The sequence below is a fragment of the Schistocerca gregaria genome, chromosome 1 (genome assembly GCF_023897955.1).
Source record: "Schistocerca gregaria isolate iqSchGreg1 chromosome 1, iqSchGreg1.2, whole genome shotgun sequence".
Taxonomy (NCBI): domain Eukaryota; kingdom Metazoa; phylum Arthropoda; class Insecta; order Orthoptera; family Acrididae; genus Schistocerca; species Schistocerca gregaria.
The window spans coordinates 711,379,617-711,401,563 of record NC_064920.1 but is presented as its reverse complement, the minus strand read 5'-3'; the positions used below and the strand labels follow the sequence as shown (position 1 = coordinate 711,401,563).

The 21,947-nt window shown below is 38.7% G+C and overlaps 1 protein-coding gene across 2 annotated transcripts in view; it reads left to right on the top strand.

Annotated features, from left to right (window-relative positions):
* Nucleotides 1-8,449, top strand: part of LOC126365939 (LON peptidase N-terminal domain and RING finger protein 3) — a 173,042-nt gene extending 164,593 nt beyond the window's left edge. The window contains exons 9-10 of one of the 2 annotated variants that reach the window (XM_050008727.1): nucleotides 200-396; nucleotides 4,705-8,449. In XM_050008727.1, coding sequence (XP_049864684.1) covers nucleotides 200-396; nucleotides 4,705-5,163 — 656 coding nt within the window. In that variant the 3' untranslated portion in view covers nucleotides 5,164-8,449. Of the gene's footprint in view, nucleotides 1-199; nucleotides 418-4,704 lie in introns of both variants that reach the window. The other variant, XM_050008718.1, reaches the window with a different exon arrangement.
* The last annotated feature ends 13,498 nt before the right edge of the window (nucleotides 8,450-21,947 follow it).

Below are 21,947 nucleotides of genomic sequence, written 5' to 3'. Positions count from 1 at the left end.
AGCTTGCACAAGATAGAGTAGCATGGAGAGCTGCATCAAACCAGTCTCAGGACTGAAGACCACAACAACATCAACCAAAAGTTTCCAGTTCTTCTTTTCACATTTGTTTATTAGAATTTACAGCAAAAATGTGAATGTTTGACAGTTACATTATTTGTAAATGTTAATGAAGCTACAAAAAAGTTAAATTATTTGACAGGGTTGCAAGAGCTGCATGAGCGAGTGCGTCAGAAAGGACAACAATGGTTTGCAGCAATGCCACCGCAGGTGCAGGCAGAAATTATACGCACATTTGGTCACATGCCTGCTGTTGAGGAGGACTGGCCCACTCTAGCTGATGGACCTGCCTGGCCGTGGTGGCTGCTAGCAATACTGCCATTAGGACAGCATCTGCAGGTTAGAAGAGGCACTTTTCATGTAAACAAAACAATCAGCTTATTTATTTTAACATTATTATTATTATTATTATTATTATTATTATTTTGTAACAATATCTCATAAACTGCAGTAGCTACATATAGTGTCTGTAAAAAGAATTAAATTCATTTAATATGTTGACCGGGGGACACAAAAGATTAAATATAAAGAAAATACAGCACAAAAATGTGAAATAATTTCATTTTTAAAGCTGTAAGTAAGTAAACAGATGTCTGGAGCATAGAAATATTAACTTTTGAGGTCTTGCTCTTCTTCTAGTAAAAGGGCACACTTTCATGTGCACAACCACATGGACACCCAAATGTACACGCTCGTGGTGAGAATGATTTCAGCTTATTGATAATTGAAGTAGTTGCCTGACCTGGTGGTGGTGGTGGTGGTGAGGGAGTAGTTAAGGATGCATGAGGCATGGAGGAGCTAGTGAGTAGAATGAGATAAGTCTTTTGACAGATGACTCAGTGGTTGTACAACAAGACAAAAGGAGTTCAGATGGTAGGGCATTTGAGAGATATATAGTGAGGGAGAAGGGGGAGTGGACAAAGGGAAGGAAGGAAAAGGGAGAGGTAGGATAGAAATGAAGAGGGTGACAGAGAGTGGAAGACAAATGGAGGTGAATAAGAAGCTGTGAGAGAGATAATAAGGGCGGGGGTTGGGATGAGACAAGATTGGTGGCAGAAGACAGTACACAATATGGATGGGGAAGGAGTGGTGGGGACAGAAGAGAGAAGGGGAAGGTAAGGTCAGGTAGTGGGAAACAGCTTAGCAGAGATCAGAGATTTAGGCCAGGGGGTCTCTGAGACTGCAGGATATGCTGGTGAGACTGAGACAATACCCCTCCCCCATGTAGTTAATAGGAACTTATGCTTTAAAAGAGAATCCAAATGGCCCATGCAGTGAAGCAGCTGTTGAAGTCATTTGCATTGTAGTGTGCAGCATATTCAGCAACTAGATGGTCAAGTTGGTGGTTCGCTATAGTTTTGCGGTGGCCATTCATGTGAGTTAGACAGTTGGTTATTGTCGTGGCCACATAGAATACTGTATAGTAATTGCTGCAAAGCTGATATATAATGTGACTGCTTTCATAAATGACCCTGCCTTCTGTTAGGTAGGAAGTGCCCATGACTGGACTGCAATAGAAGATAGTGGCTGGGTGTATGAGACAGGTCTTGCATCCGGGCCAGCCACAAAGGAATAACTAGTGGAATGCTTGATTGAGAGCAGGTTTGGAATAGGGATAGACAGGGTTATTCCGTAGCTTAGATGGTTAGTGGAACATTACTTTTGGTGTGTAGGTAGGATTTTGTTAAGTATATCCTTCACCTTAGGGCACAACGAGAACTAATCAAAGCCCTAGTGAAAGATGTGGTTGACCTGGGTCAGTACTGTTAGGTGGCTCAATAACACATTTAGTGGTGCCAGAGGAGGAGATGACACAAGAGTTTTGCTTATGGAGGAGCTGTTGCTTGTCACTAAAGGCTCTGGTAAGGTCATCAGTATATTTTGACAACTCCTGCTTTCCCCTGCAGATGCAGCATTCATGGTTGGTGAGGCTGGAAGGAAGAGACATTTTTGATCTGGAATGGATGACAGCTATCAAAGTAAAGGTACTGTTGGTAGTTGGTGCACTTGATGTGAACAGACATTTGTGGAGCCATATCAGAGTTGGAGATAGGCATCCAGGAAGGTTGCTCATTGAGCTGAGAAGGACCAGGTGAAGTGGGTATGGGAATAGGTGTTGAGGGTCTGGAGGAAAGAGCAAGACTGTCTGTGCGGAGTCCGTCATGAAAATGTCATCAATGAATTTGAACCAGACAAAGGGTTCTAGGTGTTGACTGGATTGTAAGGATTCTCCCAGATGATCCATGAATACAGTAAGTTGGCATAGGGTGCTACCATGTGAGTACTCATGGAAATACCACAGGTATGTTTATAGATTTGGTCTTCAAAAGAGAGCTAATTCTGGGTGACGATGTGGTTGGCTGGGAGGATCAGGAAGAGTGAGCTGGATTTGGTATCAGGAGGACATTGGACATTCCACAGCCACAAGGCATGGGGGATGTGGGTGTACAAGGCTGTGGCAAACAATGTGTAACAAGGAGTCCATTGGTAATGGGACAAGAGCTGTGGAAAGGCAGTGAAGGGATTGTGGGACGGGAGGCTACGACAGTAGCTTGGGTGTGTTGGCCAATAAAGGCTAAGGTTTGTTCTGTGGGAGCATTGTACCCAGTCACAATGGACAACCAGTAAGGAGACCTGTGAGGTCAGAGCTTTGGAGTTTGGAGATTCGGTGAAAGGTAGGAGTGCAGGGGAGGAGGCTGGTAGTCAGGTGTTAGGTTTTGAGATGGACCTAAGGCCTTGAGTAGCTGCTGAAGGTCTTATTGGACTTCTGGCATGGGATCATGGTCACAAGGTTTGTATATAAATGTGTAAGGATGTTTCTGGAGACCCTCGCTCACATCACTTTGATTCGTGATCACTCTGACAGAGCTTTTGTCAACGGGAAGGATGATGAGTCCTAGATTGGTTTTTAGGTTGTGAATAGCTATTCCATAGGAGTTATGTTGGACTCACTGGGAAGAGATTTAGGAAAGGAAGGTGAGGCTAGGTCAGAAGTGAGAAATTTGTGAAAGACTGCCATGGGAGGGGAGGAGGATGGTGGTTTGAAGGAAGTTGGCACTGTTTTAAACAAGATTATTTGTGGGTTCTTGATTGGCTGTTATCCGTGAGGTGTGTGGTGAAGAAATGTGTCCACTGCAGAGAGTGAGTAAGGGAAACAAGGTTCTTTACAAGTCCAGCAAGGCTGAATGACAATTTTGGCCTAAAAGTGATGACTTTAGAAAGCACTGAGACCTCTGCAGAGGTCAGAGTTTTGGCAGAAATGTTGACAGTAGTGTTACAGGATGGTTGTTCAGGAGCAGTATGTTTCATGTGGGGTGGAGGAAGTGTTGGGTGGTGTGAAAGGCAGAGTAATTCAGCAAGGCTTGGTGGGGAACTTGTGAGGGGTTGATTGGAGGGGGGGGGGGGGGGGGGGTGCTTGATCATAGAAGTAGGTTACTACTTGGCTAAAGGCAGTTCCATGTGGGGATAATGCAGAAGTATAGCTGGCACTGCTTACTTGTTTGGTGCTGGGAATGCTGTTCCAGCTATTGAGAAGAAGTGTTTCTACTGAAGTTATGGTATTGAGGTAGTTGTGTTCACAGAGTAAAAGGTTACTGAAAAAGGAGTACAGGCCGTCAAGTATGGTTTGAGCTTGGTTTATGTGATTATGAAGGAGCAGATTAATGAGTGTGAGGGACTGATGGAACTGGAGAAGTGAAGGTTCTTGCAGTAGGACGTGTGACAGACACAGGATGTGTAATTTGAGTTTTACTAAGGCAAAGGTAGAATGTGCAGGGATTCCTGATTGGATGGTTGGCAGACAAAATGAGTGACTGAAACTTTTACATAAACTGTGTTTTCAAACATAAGGGGTGTGCAGAGCACTCAGACCTCATATTAATAGTGTGTGCAATTGGTGGTACAGGCAATGAACATTGCACTGATATACATTTGTTGGATAAATCTAAAAGTGCTATAGGTCTACCACCTGAGCAAGTAATCATTGTACCATCATATACAGTTTATTTAATAGGGAAGAGATCTGACAATACATATTATAGGACCATTTGAATAGAACAGGCAGCATATGGCAGGGAATTATCCTTCAGGAAACTGAATATTGCCTTCATGTCATTAGATTGGCAGAAAAATGGGTTATATTACATTCTGCACTTAATACAATACAGTACTGTTCAATATTCTCTTCACAAATAACAAACATAAATATGAATTTTAACAGACAATGCTCCAGGCCATAATGACCATAATTAGACGTGTGTCATAAGTGAATTTATGTTAACCTGTCACTATCATCCATTTATATGGAAGAGATTTTCACTTGCATGAAGACAGAAAATGTTCCTGTTGCTGATAGGTTTTGCCAACTACAACAGAGCCAAAAACACAGTATACAAATAAGAATGAGCTTTCACATTCAAAGTCTTGCATTCTCTTTCTATTGTGTAGGTGTACTTGTGACAGTGTACCAGGTCTTATTATAAAATCCAGTAACTAACCAATTTAAAAATTTTCCAATACAAATCTGAAAAACAGATATCATGTTCTCTTGTAAAGTAGCAAAAAATTCAAAATGTCAAAACTTTGCTCCAAATGTTATTTACTTGGCTAATTCAACCACTGATTAATACCACATTTTTGATCCTACAGGTAGGTATCTTGTCAACAACAAGCCTCGAGAAGCGACTTAGGGCTATAGACAAGACACTAGACCAAGTGCAGCTGAGAATGGTGAATGTTGCAGGACCAAGTGCATCTCAGATATCAACTGAAAGGGTTTCTAATGGAAGCCATCAACAACACTATAGTTATCAACAGCAACAGCAGCACCAATTGCAACAACAGCAGTTACAGCTTTTGCAGCAGCAGCAGCAACAACAACAGCAGCAGCAGCAACAACAACAACAGCAACAGCAACAGCAGCAGCAACAGCAACAACATCAACATCTGCAGCAGCAGCAGCAGCAGTATCCACATCAGCGTCAGCAACTACACATTCAACAACAACCTCAACAGCAATCAAACAGTGGACAATCACAACCACCTCACCCTATGTCAATGCCATCATCTGTATGGCAACCACAACCAATGGTGGTAGAGCCATCTTGACCCTGTGATGTTTTGCCACCACCTTCAGAAAACTGCATTCAGCACTTCAGTAATCTGTACTAGTCTGTTGCACTTTCATGTGCAAGCTGTGCAGACTAAACTATCTAAGCATCCCAAATTGCAAAAAAAAAAGATATTTAAGATGTTCTTCCCTTTATTCTGTGTGCGCGTTTTGTAAACATAAGTCTTATTCACAGTGTCCACTTTAAGAAATATATTTAAAGTAACTATGATAAACATTCCATTTTGTTTGGATGATGTATATCCCTAAATATTAGCTTAATGAAAACTAGATAACTATATCACTTAAAAAAGATATTTCCAAAGATTGGTAGGGAGTATATTAGAAATTGTGAAATTATTTCAGACTTACTCCTGCAGTTTTCTACAGTATACCAACAGAGTAAGGTAACTATATTCATTTATAGGCTTCCTAAAGGCAAAGAAGAATAAAAAGGAATATGAGATGTATTTTATATCAGTCTCCAGATACTGTGTTAGGTATTGTTTATCAGTCACAATTTCTCAGTGTGTTAGGTACAAACAAGAGAAGAGTACGATATCTAATTTCTTGAATGAATTTATCTCTCTTTCTCAGTTTTTGGCAAAAGATTTTCATGGTTGTTCTTATTAACTTTTAAGGACTGTTGAGATAATCGTTACAGAAGATAAAGTTCACCTACTGTGATGACCTGTTAGCTCTCCTATTTGCATGGCTTGTATATAAAAAATCTTGACTACTTTTGACAACTAGTTTCACGAAAATTCTTTTCTGTAGTCAAATTAGGTCTCCCTTGAGTTTTCACTAAGCATCATCTCTATTAGCTAACGTGAAGTTATTATTTCCTTGCAAATTCCATTACATGTTGTAGTTCTATGCCATTCATAAAGATGCCTTTCTTATTGTGTTAAGTGTTTCTTGATTGTTTTACTAATTTTTTTGTCACTGTATATCCCATATGATTTTCTTTCGATATTATCTATACAGGTCTGACAAATTCTGCTGTGTCACTCTAAATAATTTGCTTTTTGCTCTGCGTGTTTGCCATATGCATAACATGAATTTCACAAAATATCGTTTGGAACTGAGTAATAAAGTATGTAACACAAAACAAACATAAACAATAAAATATGAGTGGATTTATGCATTAAAATACTGTAAATTAATGCCATTTTACATTGCTTGAACATTCCTCTTATACTGTTTTTCTGATTTTAATTAGTGTTAATTCTTAGCATGTTGAAAATTTCTTGGGTTATGGTATAATATCGTGTGTCAGTTTTCCTCAACTGAGTAAAAGGTCTTCTGTATCCTTAATTCACTGTCATACACAATCTTCTACTTGTAAATAGATGTGCTTGCATGTGAACAACTGACAACTCTCACTACAATCCACAAAAATAATCTATTTTCCACCTATAGAATATAAGATTGAACTTGTTTCTGTCATTTACACAGGTCAAATAACTTCTATTTTCTATATTATTTTTCACCCAGGGTCATATTTTCATATGGCAGCTCCTTGCTCTTGTGTAAATCAATTGAGAAGAGTATTTAAAAGCAGCAGTTATGGAATAATAATATCATTTCATATGCAGATTGAAGCATTTTGCTCTTCAAATAATGAAATACCTAAATTATATCATTATTATACACAGGTTGGTTTTGGTAATGCTTTTGCTGTTTAATTGAAACAGCTTGCCTACAGTCATTGGATGCATTTGGTATTGTCTTGTTCTTGATGACAATGTTGACTCATAGCAAAAAGCATTAAAGATCTGAGTAATGGAAAACCAGAAAGTATTAAAACAGATGTCAGTAGAAATGAATTTAAAACAATAAAGGAAAGGAGCTTACATGCAAGAGTGATTTATGATTTGTCAGTTTGCTCAACAGCACATTGACTAGCACAGTGAGTTGTTTTTGGGAATGTCTTTCTAAAAAATCATTCTTTTTTTCTATAATACAAAGTGACAGTGCTCTTGAGAATAGAAAAGTTAATAGTTAGCAAATACTCTTACTCCCAGGCATACATTATGGAATAATCAGGTCTTTGATACAAAATTTGCATGTGCCAAAACTGAAACTAAACTCAGTGACAAAAATAAAACATAGTCAGAAAGAACATCTATAGTAACTAGTTATAAATGTAAGCAGGATAAAGCTACAAAGATTTTACTAATTAATGTTGTATACTTTGCAAAATGGAAGTGTTAAAGAATACAGAAACTGTTTCCTGTCAGTGTTAATTTGTGTAGAGATTTCCTATATCACATGTTACAGAATAGACAGTAAGAGTATGAAAAGACTGATTAGATATAAGGTTATTTAATTATGAGAGATTACTACTGGTACTGTGAGACTTACTTAACTAACACTATTTTTCTGTGTGCAAGAAAATTGGCATACATATTACGTCAAAATAATTGGCTGACTGATCTTTGAAAAGAAGATGGAACTGCTAGTTTTCTGTAGTAATCTTTACAAGCATTTAGTCCAGTATGGAAATGGGTCTTTCATCATAATAAATTAAATACACCTGAAAATGCTATGCACATTGACATTGTTACCAAAATGAGGTACTGTAATGTTGGCAGAATGATTAGCTACATATGCATCATTGTTGCCGTTTAAATGTAAGAGTAATATATTTTTCCACTTTTCTCGATAATGACATACTGGACAGATTATTTTGCAGTTCTTGATACCTGCATTTTTTAAATGTCCAGAGCCCTAAAATATGTATATTGTATTTACACTGCTTTCCCATATTTTTAAAAATTACTTTCTAAAAATTATTTATCTCTATGGGTTCTTCTGTTGTCACATCTTCCAAATTCATTTCTTTAAATCCCTATACCCCCCTCCTCCACCCTTTTAAAGAAAACTGTCAAATTTATAACATACTAGAACACTATTTTTCATTTCTTTCTTTTGTGTGGTTAGCCTTACAATTGTCACTGCAAAATATTTTGCAGAGTGTAAGATTCTGTCCTTCAAAAAAAGCTGCCTAGATCAGCCTAAGTATTCTAAAACCATGATATATTTGTATTATCACAGTGGCACAACATCAGTTGAGTGAATGATTTCATAGACATTCATTGACTCAATTGTCTTCACATTAAAGTATTTATATAGTTTGTTCATATGTAATTGTTTGTGTCTGTGGGTGTGAAAATGTATTTATATAACAACAAGTGAATGTTGAAACACACATTGTGATATTATTAGTAGGATTGTTAGTTTATTTATGTTAACTAATTAAACTGTGTTACAGATTATGAATTTGAAACTGTTTTTCATTGACGGAAACCTCATCATTTCCCCACACTCTAGTTAAATGTACCAGCCGTGTTAACATTAATCAGAAGGAAAATTGTGTTTGATGCTGAAGTAGACTGGCAATGAATATTCACTAATTAAAAGCATATTTGTCTTTTTTAAAGACAAATATATCTTTAGTTGATGCATCATTACATTTAATATATGTGTTATATACATAAATGGAAGATGCTTATAAGAAATACTAGGGTGATCCAAAGAACACACGTATCATAACCACAAACTGACAGACAACATAGACTCATACTGAGAGTATTACTTCCTATAGTGATACTAATTAATTGCTTTAGTACCTTCTGGTCACACTATTGTTAATAATAAATACATCTGCCAACCTCTGCCATGCTCTTTGCCAATGCATTAACTATAGATGGGGTATCAAATGCAGGGTAGTGGTGGTGGTAGTAGTAGTAGTTGTTGTAGTAGTAGAAGAAGAAGAGAAAAAAAGCCATTTTATGAAGTGGGGCAGTGAGGATACACATTTATTTAAAGGATCAAGAAACAACATTAGAAAGAAAGCAGAATGCAATAGCAGGGAGAGGTAGAAAGTAAATAGAAAAAATGGAGTGACAATTAAAGTGATTATTTATTTACTATTACGGTAACGGCTCACAATTCAGATTTCTAAACACTACACAATGTTTATGATTACAACAGTAGTTGCTTTTAGATTTCAGGGTTATCAGAAAAGGCCAATACTCTATGAAAGAAGTGCAGAAATATAGATAGGCCCATGAAGACAGTGTTGAACATTCCTGGTCAATGCACAATATCTATGATGAATATATTTTCTCCAACTTTTTATTCTATTTTATGCACAATTTTTAATTTTTTGGTTTTGATGGTTGCTACATTTCAGTTAGTGTGTTTCTTACATTTGATACCTGCTGGTGAACGAAAGAGTTAGTGTCCCTACCAAAGACAGCCAAGAGAGTGCTATCTTTTATTGGAGCAAATGAGTTTATTAAAAAGGGTAAGAAACATAGCTAGTAAACACACAGAGGTCAATAAATGTTAGGAATTAAGAAATGCGTAACAGTTAATGAACAGTTGAAACATATTCATTGGGATCATCTGTAGATTGTCATTCACTCTGTAAGTTGAGAGTCATTTGTGTGTGTGAGCTCCAAGGATCTTTCTTTATATGACTACATATCATGAGATTTCTTCTAAAGAATTCCTTGTAGAAATAAATAGTCATTTACACAAATGAGCCAGTAATTGGAATGAAAAGTATGCGTTGTAAGTTTTACACGAGTGCAAAAAAGCTGTACATCTTTTCCAAATTGAGAACAAATTTATTTTTTTTAGTCATCTTACACATAAAATACTTTTGAGATTAATTTTTGAATTTGGTTTCAGTTGTAATTTTAAAAAAATAAAAAGTAAATGCAATCTCTTTGAGAATTCTTATGGAATTTGTTGTTGTAATAAATAAGTCAACATCTTGTCAATGCATTTTAAATTTGGATTACATAAAATATTTAAATATTAATTACCTTTGTGTGCCATTTCTACAGTCAAAGTTGCTCGGTACATAGCACAAAGCACAAGAATATTTGTTGCAGTACATGGAGCAGGCAGTGCTTGTTCTCTTCACCCTCACAAGTCTCCATGCTGGGAGGAATGTTTCCCCCACACCCTGTATACCCATCTATTAGCAGTCAAGAAAAAGGTAGACAGATAGTAATCACAAACAACAAAATACCAAATGGTTCAAACATCTGAGAATTATAAAGAATGCACAGATTTCATGAAAATAATATAAATTATAATGCTCTATAGAATCTTGTGTATTTTACTTTCAAAGTTTCCAGCTAATTTCTTGTACAGTTATTTCAATTCAAATAGTTCTGCATGGTTTGCAGAAGAGCTTTTGTGAAGTTTGGAAGGTAGGAGATGAGGTACTGGCAGAATGAAAACTGTGAGGATGGGTCATGATATATCTTTTAAGAATATGGAGGTACCAAAGAACAAATCACACACACACACACACAAACGTGTGCAAATATGACCAGCATGCTGTTCTTTTCTTGACTACTGAGGGACAAACACAGCAGACATCCATCAGAGAATGTAGACTATGAATGGGGCAGCATATATGTTAAAAACGGCCTTAGTGGAATGGTGCTATAAGGGGTATTGCTGCTTCATGAGAATGCACCTCCCCGTGACATAAATGTCATAATGCAGAAGTTATGCCAACTCAAGTGGGAGACACTCAGTTGCTTGCCGCATAGTCTTGATCTCTCTCTTCCCGTGTGGTTATCATGCCATTGGTCTCTTTAAAAATACCTTGATGTGTCGACAATTCCCATCAGGTGATGATGTGCAGCAGGCAGTTAGGGACTTCTTCACAGTGCAGGACACATTGTTGTACCAAATGAGTATCTTCAAACTGGTGCATTGATGGGATTATTGGCTCAATGCTCACAACAGTTTTGCCTGATCAGCATACTGGCATTCTGGACTATATGGTTTTCAAATGGAAACTCTGATCCTCTCTTATGTTACCATGGAAGGTGGTTACAAGAAATAAGTTACAGGCATCAAACATGTGAAATGAAAAAATGAAAGCATTAGAATTCACTGAAGCATGAAAAATAGAGCAAACATTTTGTCACAGATTAGGAAAGCTTCCCCCCACCCCCATTCAATACAAGCATATGAGATTGTCACTTCCAACTATTTCAATAAAAGAAAATGCCAGGTAAGTTGTGAAACAAACATCTGCTTACCATTCACTAGCATGTACAAGGGTATTTTGATTATGGAAAGTAAAGATTCACTGTATGCCAGAGGAACAGAAGAGTTTTGACGAGCAAGTTGGCAACACTGGTGTTAACCTTGAAGCGTTAGCTTTCTCCTCGCAGTTGTTCGGCAGTTGAACATTGCTTCTGGTTGGAGCAGGTCATGTTTAAAATGGCTGTGCCAATGCAGAATCCCGCCAAATGCGAAGTGCACTCTATCATACTTTTCTTCATACAAAAGATCAGTGACCAGCGGATATTCACAAAGAAATTGTTTCTGTTTATGGGAACGTTATGAATCAACAAAATGTAATGAAATGGTGTTGTCATTTCTCTGAAGGTAGGACAGATGTTCATGATGAACAAAGAACAGGTCAGCCATCTGTGATCTTTGATGCCCTTCTTCGGAGAATGGAGGAAACAATTCATGCGAACAGACGTCTCATATTGAAATAATAGCATCAGATCATACTGGACATGTGAATGACAACTATTTGTGACATTGTGACTGGGTACAGGAAATTGTGTGCACACTGGGTTCCAAAACTGTTAACAGAAGAACACAAAAAGAAAAGGATGGGCTTTGCATTCGACTTCCTCACTCGCTAGGCTGAAGCAGGTGATGAGTTCCTTGATCACATTGTGACAGGTGACAAGACATGGGTTTATCACCGTACACCTGAATCCAAGTAACAATCAATGCAATGCACCATTCGAATTCACTAAAAGCCAATAAATGCAAAACATCGATTTCAGTGAAGAAAATCGTGGCTTCTGTTTTTTGGGACAGACAAGGCATCCTTCTGTTGAAATTTATGCCTCCTGGAATGGCAATTAATCCTGCTGCATATTGCCAACTTTGAAACGTCTTCGAAGGGTAATTAAAAAAAAATGCAGGGAAATGCTGACAAGTGGAGTCCACTTGCTTCATAACAATGCTCTGCCTCACACAGCGCTCGTAACCAAAGCACTATGCAAACAATTTAAACGGGACATATTGGACCATCTGCCATAAGGCCCAGACCTGGCACCCACTGACTTCCATGTCTTCTGTTACCTGAAGTCACATCTTAGTGGAAAATCATTCCACAACGATTAAGAGATCAAAGATGAAGTTGAAATGTGGTTCTGACAACAGGCGGCAACCTTATATGACTGTGGGATACAAAAGCTTGTGCACCGACTTAACAAATGTTTGGATAACGGGGGTGATTATGTCAAAAAATAACAAATAATCCAGTTAATAAGATGTAACTGACGTTTTCTAAATAAATGTTCTATTTAAGGAGTGCAAGCCATTGTATCTTTACTTTTCGAAATGCCCTCATACACTAGCTTATCAAAAGTATCCAGAAACCACTAAGTAATTTGCAGTTGACTACTAGATGTCATGTAAGGTGGCCCTGCCAGTATAAAAAGAGGTGGGCATATTGTGTTGTTAGTAGAGAGGCAATGACAGGAGAACAGGTCAGTCAGAAGATCTCATTGACTTAGAATGTTGCCTAGTAACTGGACATCACCTGGGTAACAAATTCATCAGGCACATTTTAACCCTTCTCAAGCTGCCCAAGTCCACAGTTGGTGGAAATGTGAAGAAATGACCATAGCTAAACCAAAACTCATGTGTTGATGGACAAGGACCATTGAGCACTGCAGAGTGTGACTGTAAAAATCACATTAAGTCAGCAGAAGGAATCATACTCAAGTTCCAAAATGCTACCAGTCGTCCAGCTAGCACAGTGACTGTGTTCAGGGAGTTAAACAGAATTGGGTGCAATTTTCAAGCTGCTCCTCATAAGCCATAACTTATGTAGTGAATGTTAAGCATAAGATCTGAGCATAAGGATTAGGTTCCCAGTTTTTTGAGCAACTCAAAAAGTTCTTAAGTAATATAACCCAGTATGTTGTTCTCCATGACAAATGTTCATCAGAAACAAGGGTACTGCCAGTAGTGCACCAGAGAAGTATGATAGGACTGCTCTTATTCTTTATATACACATTTGATCTGACAGACAGGATGAGCCAAAATTTATGGCTGTTTGCTGATGATGCTGTGGTATATGGGAAGGTGTCATTGTTGAATGACTGTAGGAGGATACAGGATGAATTACACAGAATTTCTAGTTGGTCTGATGAATAGCGGGTTGCTCTAAATGTAGAAAAATGTAAGTTAATGTGCATGAGTAGGACAAACAATCCTGTAACATTCAAATACAGTGTTAGTAGTGTACTGTTTGACAAAGTCACATTGGTTAAATATCTACACATAATGTTGCAAAGTTATATGAAATTCAACAAACACATCAGATTGGTAGTAGGGAAAGTGAATAGTGAATTTTATTTTATTGGAAGAATTTTGGGAAAAATGCAGTTCATTTACAAAGGAGGCAGCTTATAGAAAACTAGTGGAACCTATTCTTGAGTGCTGCTCAAGTGACTGGGATCCTCTCCAGGTCAAATTAAGGGAATACTTTGAAGCAGTTCAGAGATGTGCTGCTGGGTTTGTGACTGGTTGGTTTGATCAGCATGCAAGTATTACAGAGATGTTTCATGAATTCAAATGGGAATCCCTGGAGGGAAGATGATGTTATTTTCATGAGACACTATTGAGGAAACTTAGAGAACATCCATCTGAGGCCAACCGCAGAATGATTCTATTGCTGCCAATGCACAATTCACATGAGCATTATGGAGACAAGATGAAAAAAATGAGGGGTCATATTGAAGCTGATAGTCATTTTTCCCTCAGTGTGTTTGTGAGTGGAACAGGGAACTAAATGACTAGTAGTGGTATGTGGTACCCTCTGTCAAGCACCATATGGTGGCATGCAGAGTATGTGTATTTATGGAGATGTAAGGACACTTGAGGTGGCATGACATCTCTGGACAGTGTTTGATTTAAAACAAATGATTTGGAGTGATGAATCATGCTATACCATGTGGCAACCCAATGGTTGGGACTGGTTTTAATGAATGCCTGGAGAATATTACCTGACATCACGCGCAAGTGCTAACAGTGAAGTACCAAAGAGGTAGTGTTATGGCACTGGTGTCTTCATGATCTGAATATGAACCACTTATTGTGCTCAATAAAATACTAATTTGGAAGTATATGAAAACATTTTTCAACGTTGTAAACTGCAAATGGTAGAGGAACAGTTTGGAAACAATGAGTGTATCAGCACGGCTATGCATCCTGTCATAAAGCAGCATCTGTGAGCCAGTGGATTGTGACAATATCATTCGTGAGATGAACTGGCCTGCCCAGAGTCCTGACCTGAACCCAAATCATCTTTTGGATGAGTAAAAACACCAATTTCACTTCAGACCCCAGAATCCAACGTCACTATTTCTGTAGCATCAGCACATCAGGAAGAAGGATTGCCATTACTACACAAATATTGAAAGTGTTCCCATCAAAGTTCATCCTGTCGTAAAGGTGAAGGGTGAACATGCTCTGTATTAATGCCATTAATAGGTGTTCATATACCTTTGATCGGATAGTGTATTGATTTCAGATGTGATACATCTTACATATAAATTCATTTCTCACACATATTAAATTATTCATTTCTCAAGGAGGTGGTAATGCTCACCACATTTCATAGCATTCAATAAGTCACAAGTGTCTTGCAAGTCATGCCAAATGGTCAGTACATCAGGGTATAGGACCAGTATTGGCTAGTGCTAAGTTTGGCAGTTAGTTAACAAAATGAATGTTCCATGGATCATAATTATGACCACTTTCTATGGTATGCTGAGGTGAACTCAGGGTTCCTGAGCTATGAAATGGTGAAGCCTGCAAGTACCTCTACAACTGTAAGCCTATGGAAAACCTCAGCAATTATACTACAGTGTGGCAGTGGAATATTATGTGTCACAAAGACCTGGGTTTAATTGCTCCACTAAAAAACCACCCCATACACACATACACAAATACACACAATCTAAAGGGTTGCATGCTGATAATGCTGATTCTACAAAATGGTTATTAGTGTGCAGCATACGAGCAATAACAAAACAATTAAGAAGGTACGCTGATGACCATAGGAGTCTGCATGTAGGTAGGCAAGAGAACCAGTTACTACAGTTTTGAGCCAGCTTGTCTCAAGAGAATATGTAACGACTTTATGACACCCTTCTCAACTGAATCAGCACATGCATCCAGGTCAGAGAGAGTGCAACATCTTAGTGATAACTGGGCTCATACTGCCAAATCTTGTAAAATTTGATTCAATTTGCAGTATCTGAAGTAACATCACACACCCCCTCAACCCTTGTAGTTTCATCTCATTTAATACTCCCCTTTTTTGATGTTTCACTTTTTTTGTCAGGCACTGTATACTATATCAAAAAAATTTCAGATTTAAGGCATCATCTGACAAGACCTTTCCTTAATCTTGACTAGAGCTAGATCAAGAGTCTAAAAAATTGTTGGTCTTATTCTCCCATCACACCTGGCTTTTCTCTCACTTGCAGGTTTCTCCATGCAACTTTCTGACCAATTTTTCTCTTTCTTGACACATTGGTGCACTTGGGGAAAAATTAACATTTTTCTGATATTCAGTTCACTAGTTTTTTGTTTTGTAGTATTTCAAATGGGGAAAATCCTGTGGACTTATGATGTAGACTGTTCATTACATCCTCAAAGCTAGATAAGAATTGCATCCAGGTGTTATACTTTTTACCACAATAAGTTCTGCACAGACAACCAATTTCTTCACATATCTTTCTGCCAAGATACTAGTTGTGTGGTTAACTACAGCAGAGTCCCATTAATCCGAACTAATTGGGACCAGACCATGCTCAGATTACTGATTTGTTCAGATTAGTCGGAATTATGGTGACGAGTTTCTAGAATGAAATACACCAAGCAGGTAAGTATGTAGGTACACCATGGTAACAAATGGAAACAAGTGTGGGAACAGTTGCTCACTCTAACTCCCTGCCCTTGTTGTTGTGCATTGTTGAGACCTTTGTAGTGTCTGAGGTCAGTGCACTGCCAGTTAGCTCACAAAGTGCTTTGTTATGTTAGTTATCAATCACTGGCACGTGTAACAGTTGTATTGTATTCATTCAGGTGCAGTGGTGTACATATTTTTGTCATGAGTGAATGGAGACATACAACATTAACTCTAAAAGAAAAACTGAATGCTTTGAAGTGGGTAGAAAATGGTCAGAATGTATCTAAACTGTCAACGGAGCAGGGTGTTAGTAATGCAACCATTTGTGATTGGAAGAAGAACCAAGTGAAGCTTGAACAGTTCTGTGCAACGTCTTTGGGAAAAACACTGAAAATTCGACAGGCTTTGAAACAGTCCCAGTACGATAAAGTGGATGAAGCTCTTTTCCTTTGGTTTATGCAGGAAAGAGAAACGGGAACTCCTTTGAGTGGATCACTGGTTCGGAAGAAGGCTGTTTACCTGAACAAATTAATGAATGATGGTGAGTCATTTTGTGCGAGTACGGGCTGGTTGGACAGATTCAAAAAAGTCATGAAATCCGCCAGCTAACAATTACTGGAGAGAAGCTTTATTCTGACCATGATGCAATGAAGGAATACTTGGGTGAGTTTGAAAAATTGATAGGAGAGGGAAAGTACTCTCCCCAACAAATTTATAACGCTGACGAGACTGGCCTTAATTTTAGGGCATTGCCAACAAAAAGCTTGACATCGAAAGCAGAAGACGATGCTCCTGGTTTTAAAATGTGCAAAGATCATGAAACTACATTAGCATGCAGCAATGCTGCTGGTAATCACAAGGTACCTTTAATGCTGATCGACAAATCTGCTAGATCAGAGCTTTTAAAAACTGCAACATGAAGTCCCTGCACGTAAATTATCACAACCAGAAAAATGCACGGATGGATGGTAAGATGTTCAAAGAATGGTTTCACAGCCAGTTTGTTCCCTCTGTTTGATGGATCTATACGCAAAATCATTTGTCTCCTCACGCAATCCTTTTGACTGACAGTGAGTCATCTCACCCCAGCACTGTGGAATTATGTCATGGAGAAATTGTGGTGAAGGTTTTGCTGGTGAATGTCACACCACTTCTACAGCAAATGGACCAGGGTGTACTGCAAACATTAAAACTGATTTACAGAAAACAATTTTTGAGAACGTTGATCCAAGATGATAGCATTCCTTTAGTGGGCAAAATAAAAAAGACCAATGTTAAGGATGTTGTTTGTTGGGCTGCTGAGGCATGGAAGAATATTTCAGAAAATACTCTGAGAAAATCATGAAGAAAACTGTGGATATCTCTTGAATTTCAGGACAACCTAGTTGAAAATGAAGAAGAAAAATCTACTACAAATGATACAGACAATCCCTGGATGTGAAGAAGCTAGTGAAGGAGACGTAGATCAGTGGATGGCAGTGGAGAACCTTACTGATGCTGATTTAGTTGCTACTGTGACTCAAGACCAGGAAGAAGTAGACTGCTGTGATGAAAGTGACAATGAGCCTGAAAGTGACAAAGGAGAGCTGGTGCCACACAGTGATGCAGCAGAAGCCCTTGACCTCGCGCTACGTTATTTGGAGCAACAGCCCACTGCTACACCTGCTGACTTGATGTTTATGAGATGATGGTGCAACTATGCATCATTTAACATACTGTCTTCATTACACCAAAAAACAATGATTGAGTTTTTGTCATCTAAAAAGTAGGGATAAAATGTCCGCTATATTTTAGTAAGTTTGACAGCTTTTCTTTCAGTATCATGCATTGTTTAAACCTAATGTTTTCTTGCCAATTTTTCTAATACATGTTTACTGTACTGTGTAAATTAAAATAATGTGTATGTGCAGCAGTTTACTGCATGGTTTTCCATACTTAGACTAACATTTTTCATGTTTGGATTAATCGAACATTCAGATTACTGTGGTTCAGATTAGCGGAACTCTGCTGTAATATTAAAATATGTTTTATTCTCATACATCCCATAAATGACTTCCAAATATTTTCCTTTGCATATCTTTCTGGCACGTTACTGGCTGGATGGTGAACTAATAATGAAAATATGTTTTATTCCCATACATCCTGTAAATAATTTTCATATATTTTATGTAAGCTGTGATTCATTAATTGCTAATAATGCTGTTTGTTTCCCAGCATGTGGAAAATAATCTTTCTCCAACTTGTTAATGACTGCCCTTCTTGTGGCTTTGCTGAGTGGATACAGTTTGATAAATTTTGAAAATATATGAACAGTTTCAAGAATATATGAGAACCTGCCACTTGATTTTGCCTGAAGTCCATGCAAATTTGTTGTTACTAGACATAACAGCTTGTCATAAATAACACATTGCACATTTCCTTGGCTACCTTCATTTTCTTTCATTCTTTACTTTTTAACACATTTTGCTAATAGATTCTTAACTGTTTTAGTCATATTGTAAAAGCAAACTCTTTCCTGTACCTTTTGTGTTTACTTCTGTCAACATAGTGTCTACAACTTTCATGAGTGTATGCAATCAACACATACGTGTATCTCTCAGGAAAACATAATTTCCAATCACCACACACCTTGAAATATAACAAGGTGAAATTACTCCATTTGCCATCATTCTTCTATTTCGGATAATTGATTTTTTTTAAAGTGTCTCTCTGAAAGATTGCTTCATTTACAAAATTCCTGTGTAGGCAAAACTTCATTAAAAGTCATGGTGTACTAGATTATTTTAGTGCTGCTAATTACCATGGCATAGTTAGTTCTCCATGAAGCATTTTGTTTTAAGTAAATCTGTAACTGATGTTGTGGCTACGCCCCATGATAATGAAAATGTGGTGAGCTAATAACCGTTTATATTCTTCTGGGTGCACTGCATATATTGTGTAATTACTATTTATAATACCATGTACAATGCTTAGATTGGCTGCTTTTATTTTATAATAGGCCCATTTCAGCTGAACCGCCTACTCAAGTTGTGTCTGATGGTTTTGATATCCTTGCAGCATTGATGGTTCTGTTGCTGTCCATTTGCTTGTTAGTTATATTCTGTTGATTTTATTGCAGTAATAATGGTTGGTTACCAAATGATTTGACTTATTACTTTATGTAGTTGTCAGATCATATTCTTATCTATCTGTCAAACAAGCTGTCATAAAAATACCACAACTATATAAGACAGTAAGTCAGACAAGATAGTAACTAACCATTATTACTACAGTAACACTAATGGAATGTAACTAAGAAACAAACGGACAGTGACAGAACCATTGATATCGAATGGATGTCAAAACCCAGCAGATATAACTTGATGATGGCAATCAGCCAAAATAGGCCAATTACAAAATAAAAGCAAGCAGACTTAGCCCTGCACTTGGAATTATAAATTATAATTGTACAATAACAACAGTTTTTTCATAAAAGACCCACCTCATTGGGTAGCCTCAGTTTACTCTTCCTAGTAAGCAATTTACTTTTTCCAAAAATTTCACTGAAATGGTTTCTGCTTAAAGTTTTGATCCATCTCAAATGACTTTGGTTAATAGTACCCTTAAGCCTGTTCGCTTCCCAAATTTGACAGTATGCTTCTACAGTCCTGATTTTTTAAAATCAAACAGTGTGTGGCACTGATGAGGTCGACACCTGTATCGATCTGAGTATTGTCTTTGAACTAAGCTAAACATTGTCTTTGTGCTGTTCTGCCATCCAGTTCTTTGTAAGCCATGCTTGTGTAAAGAGGTGAATAAATGAACTCCTGATGATAAGGTGTTGTTTGGTGTAACTGACCCAAGAATGCACCTCACTGGTGACCCCGAGTTGTAATGTCTTCCGTTTTCGTCATTTTACTGTGTTTGTGGCCTCCGCATCAGTTATTTTCTCGTGTATTACATCAACACAACATTCGAACAATGGCTTCGGCCAAACGCCTAATGCCGGATTTTGTGATCGACCTACATCGTTTTGCGGGCAATGTACAGCCACCAGGACTGCAACATGATGCCTCTCACTCGACGATTATGCTGATTTCGCTGGACGTTTTCGAGCCTGCAACAATAAGTGAGGTTAGAAGTGTGCATGACTCCGGCTATCAGACGCCTTTGTTCCCACCACATGTGCCCTCCCTCATCGATGGTGCAGTTTCCTCTTACTGATCTCCGTGCAGTGCAGGACCAATGCCAATTTCTACAAATGCTTTGTTGGATAACCTACCACCGCCAGGACAACAATTTGCCACGTCGCCATCCGTGCGGTACCACGCGGATTCCTGCCACGTAGCTGGAACTGCTTTGTTCACAGATCAACCTCCTCAGCATCCGACCGCGCCCACGCCTGTCTCGGTTCAGCATCAGCACATGCCTTCCTGCTCCAATTCCTCGGCCATTACAAACCCGCCTCCTCGCTGCTTCAGATACATGGACTTCATATCTCAGTTCACTACCAATGTCAGACATATAAGGGTGCTGACAATGTAGTTGCTGATTTCCTTTTACGAGTCAGCGCCATTCATTTGCTGTTAGACCTCTCTGAACTGCCCAACCTCCAACCCTCTGACGAGAAATGTCAACAAGGACTGTCAGCAATTGGCACACTCCTTCCTCAGCGTTTCCAGCATATTCATATTCACATTGTTGGCCCTCCCCCCCCCCCCCCCCCCCTCTAACGGCTTTCTTTATGTCCTCTCGGCTATCGACCGAACAAGTTAATGGGTCGAGGCTGTCCCCCTCCCCAATATTACGGCAGAAACTGTTGCTCGAGCTTTCGTCGAGTCATGGGTATCGCGTTTCGGATGTCCAGCTATCATCACGACTGACCATGGCATACAATTTGAGTCAGCCCTGTTCAGTAAGATTTGTAACATCTGCGACATCCGGCGCATCCATACCACAGCATATCACCCTCAAAGTAACAGGCTAGTTGAGCGCTGGCACCGCACTTTCAAGGTGGCTCTACGATGCCACGACTCTCTATGGACGGAGGCCATTCCTCTTGTGCAACTCGGCATTCGCACGATCTATAAGGAAGAACTCTAGGGCTCAATAGCCGAGTTTGTATACGGTCAGAACATTGTTCTCCCTGGCGAACTTGTGAGCCCTTCCGCTTTCACAAACAGAAATACAGCTCACCGCGTCCGAGTCACTACAAGGAACAACAAAGACACGGACACGGACGTGCCCCGGTCACGTGTGGCCCGTGCAGGAACGGACCGGAACACGGCCGTCACTCGTCCGACGATCGGCCCTGACACGGCCCGGACGTGTGTGGACGTTAATAGTTGTTGCCGTTCCTGGGTGAATAATAGTTATTGCCATATTCTCTTCTAAATCCATAACCGCTTCTTTGTTGAAATCTGTTGTCGTTTCTTGGTGCGAAGTTATCACGTGGTTCGTAATTATTGTTTCTTTGTACTGTATCTTGTGGATTCCACTGCATTTTGCTTACGTTATCACGTCTTTTTCTTGCGTCATCTTGCGAAAATATAAACTCTAGTTCCCTTAGAATTCCTTTAAATGCTTCAACGTCATTGCCTCCGCGACCTACTAATGACTGCTCGTATTTGAATGGTAACTTAATGGCGCATAACTTAATCATCTCTCCGTCACTGTATGGTACATCTAAGCATTGATTTTTCTTTGCCATTACTTCGAAAAATTTCTGCGACTGTTCCTGACGTGTGTGCACATATAAAGTCTAACTTGTGTGCTTGCGTCCACATCCTACTCAGAATTGATCAATAA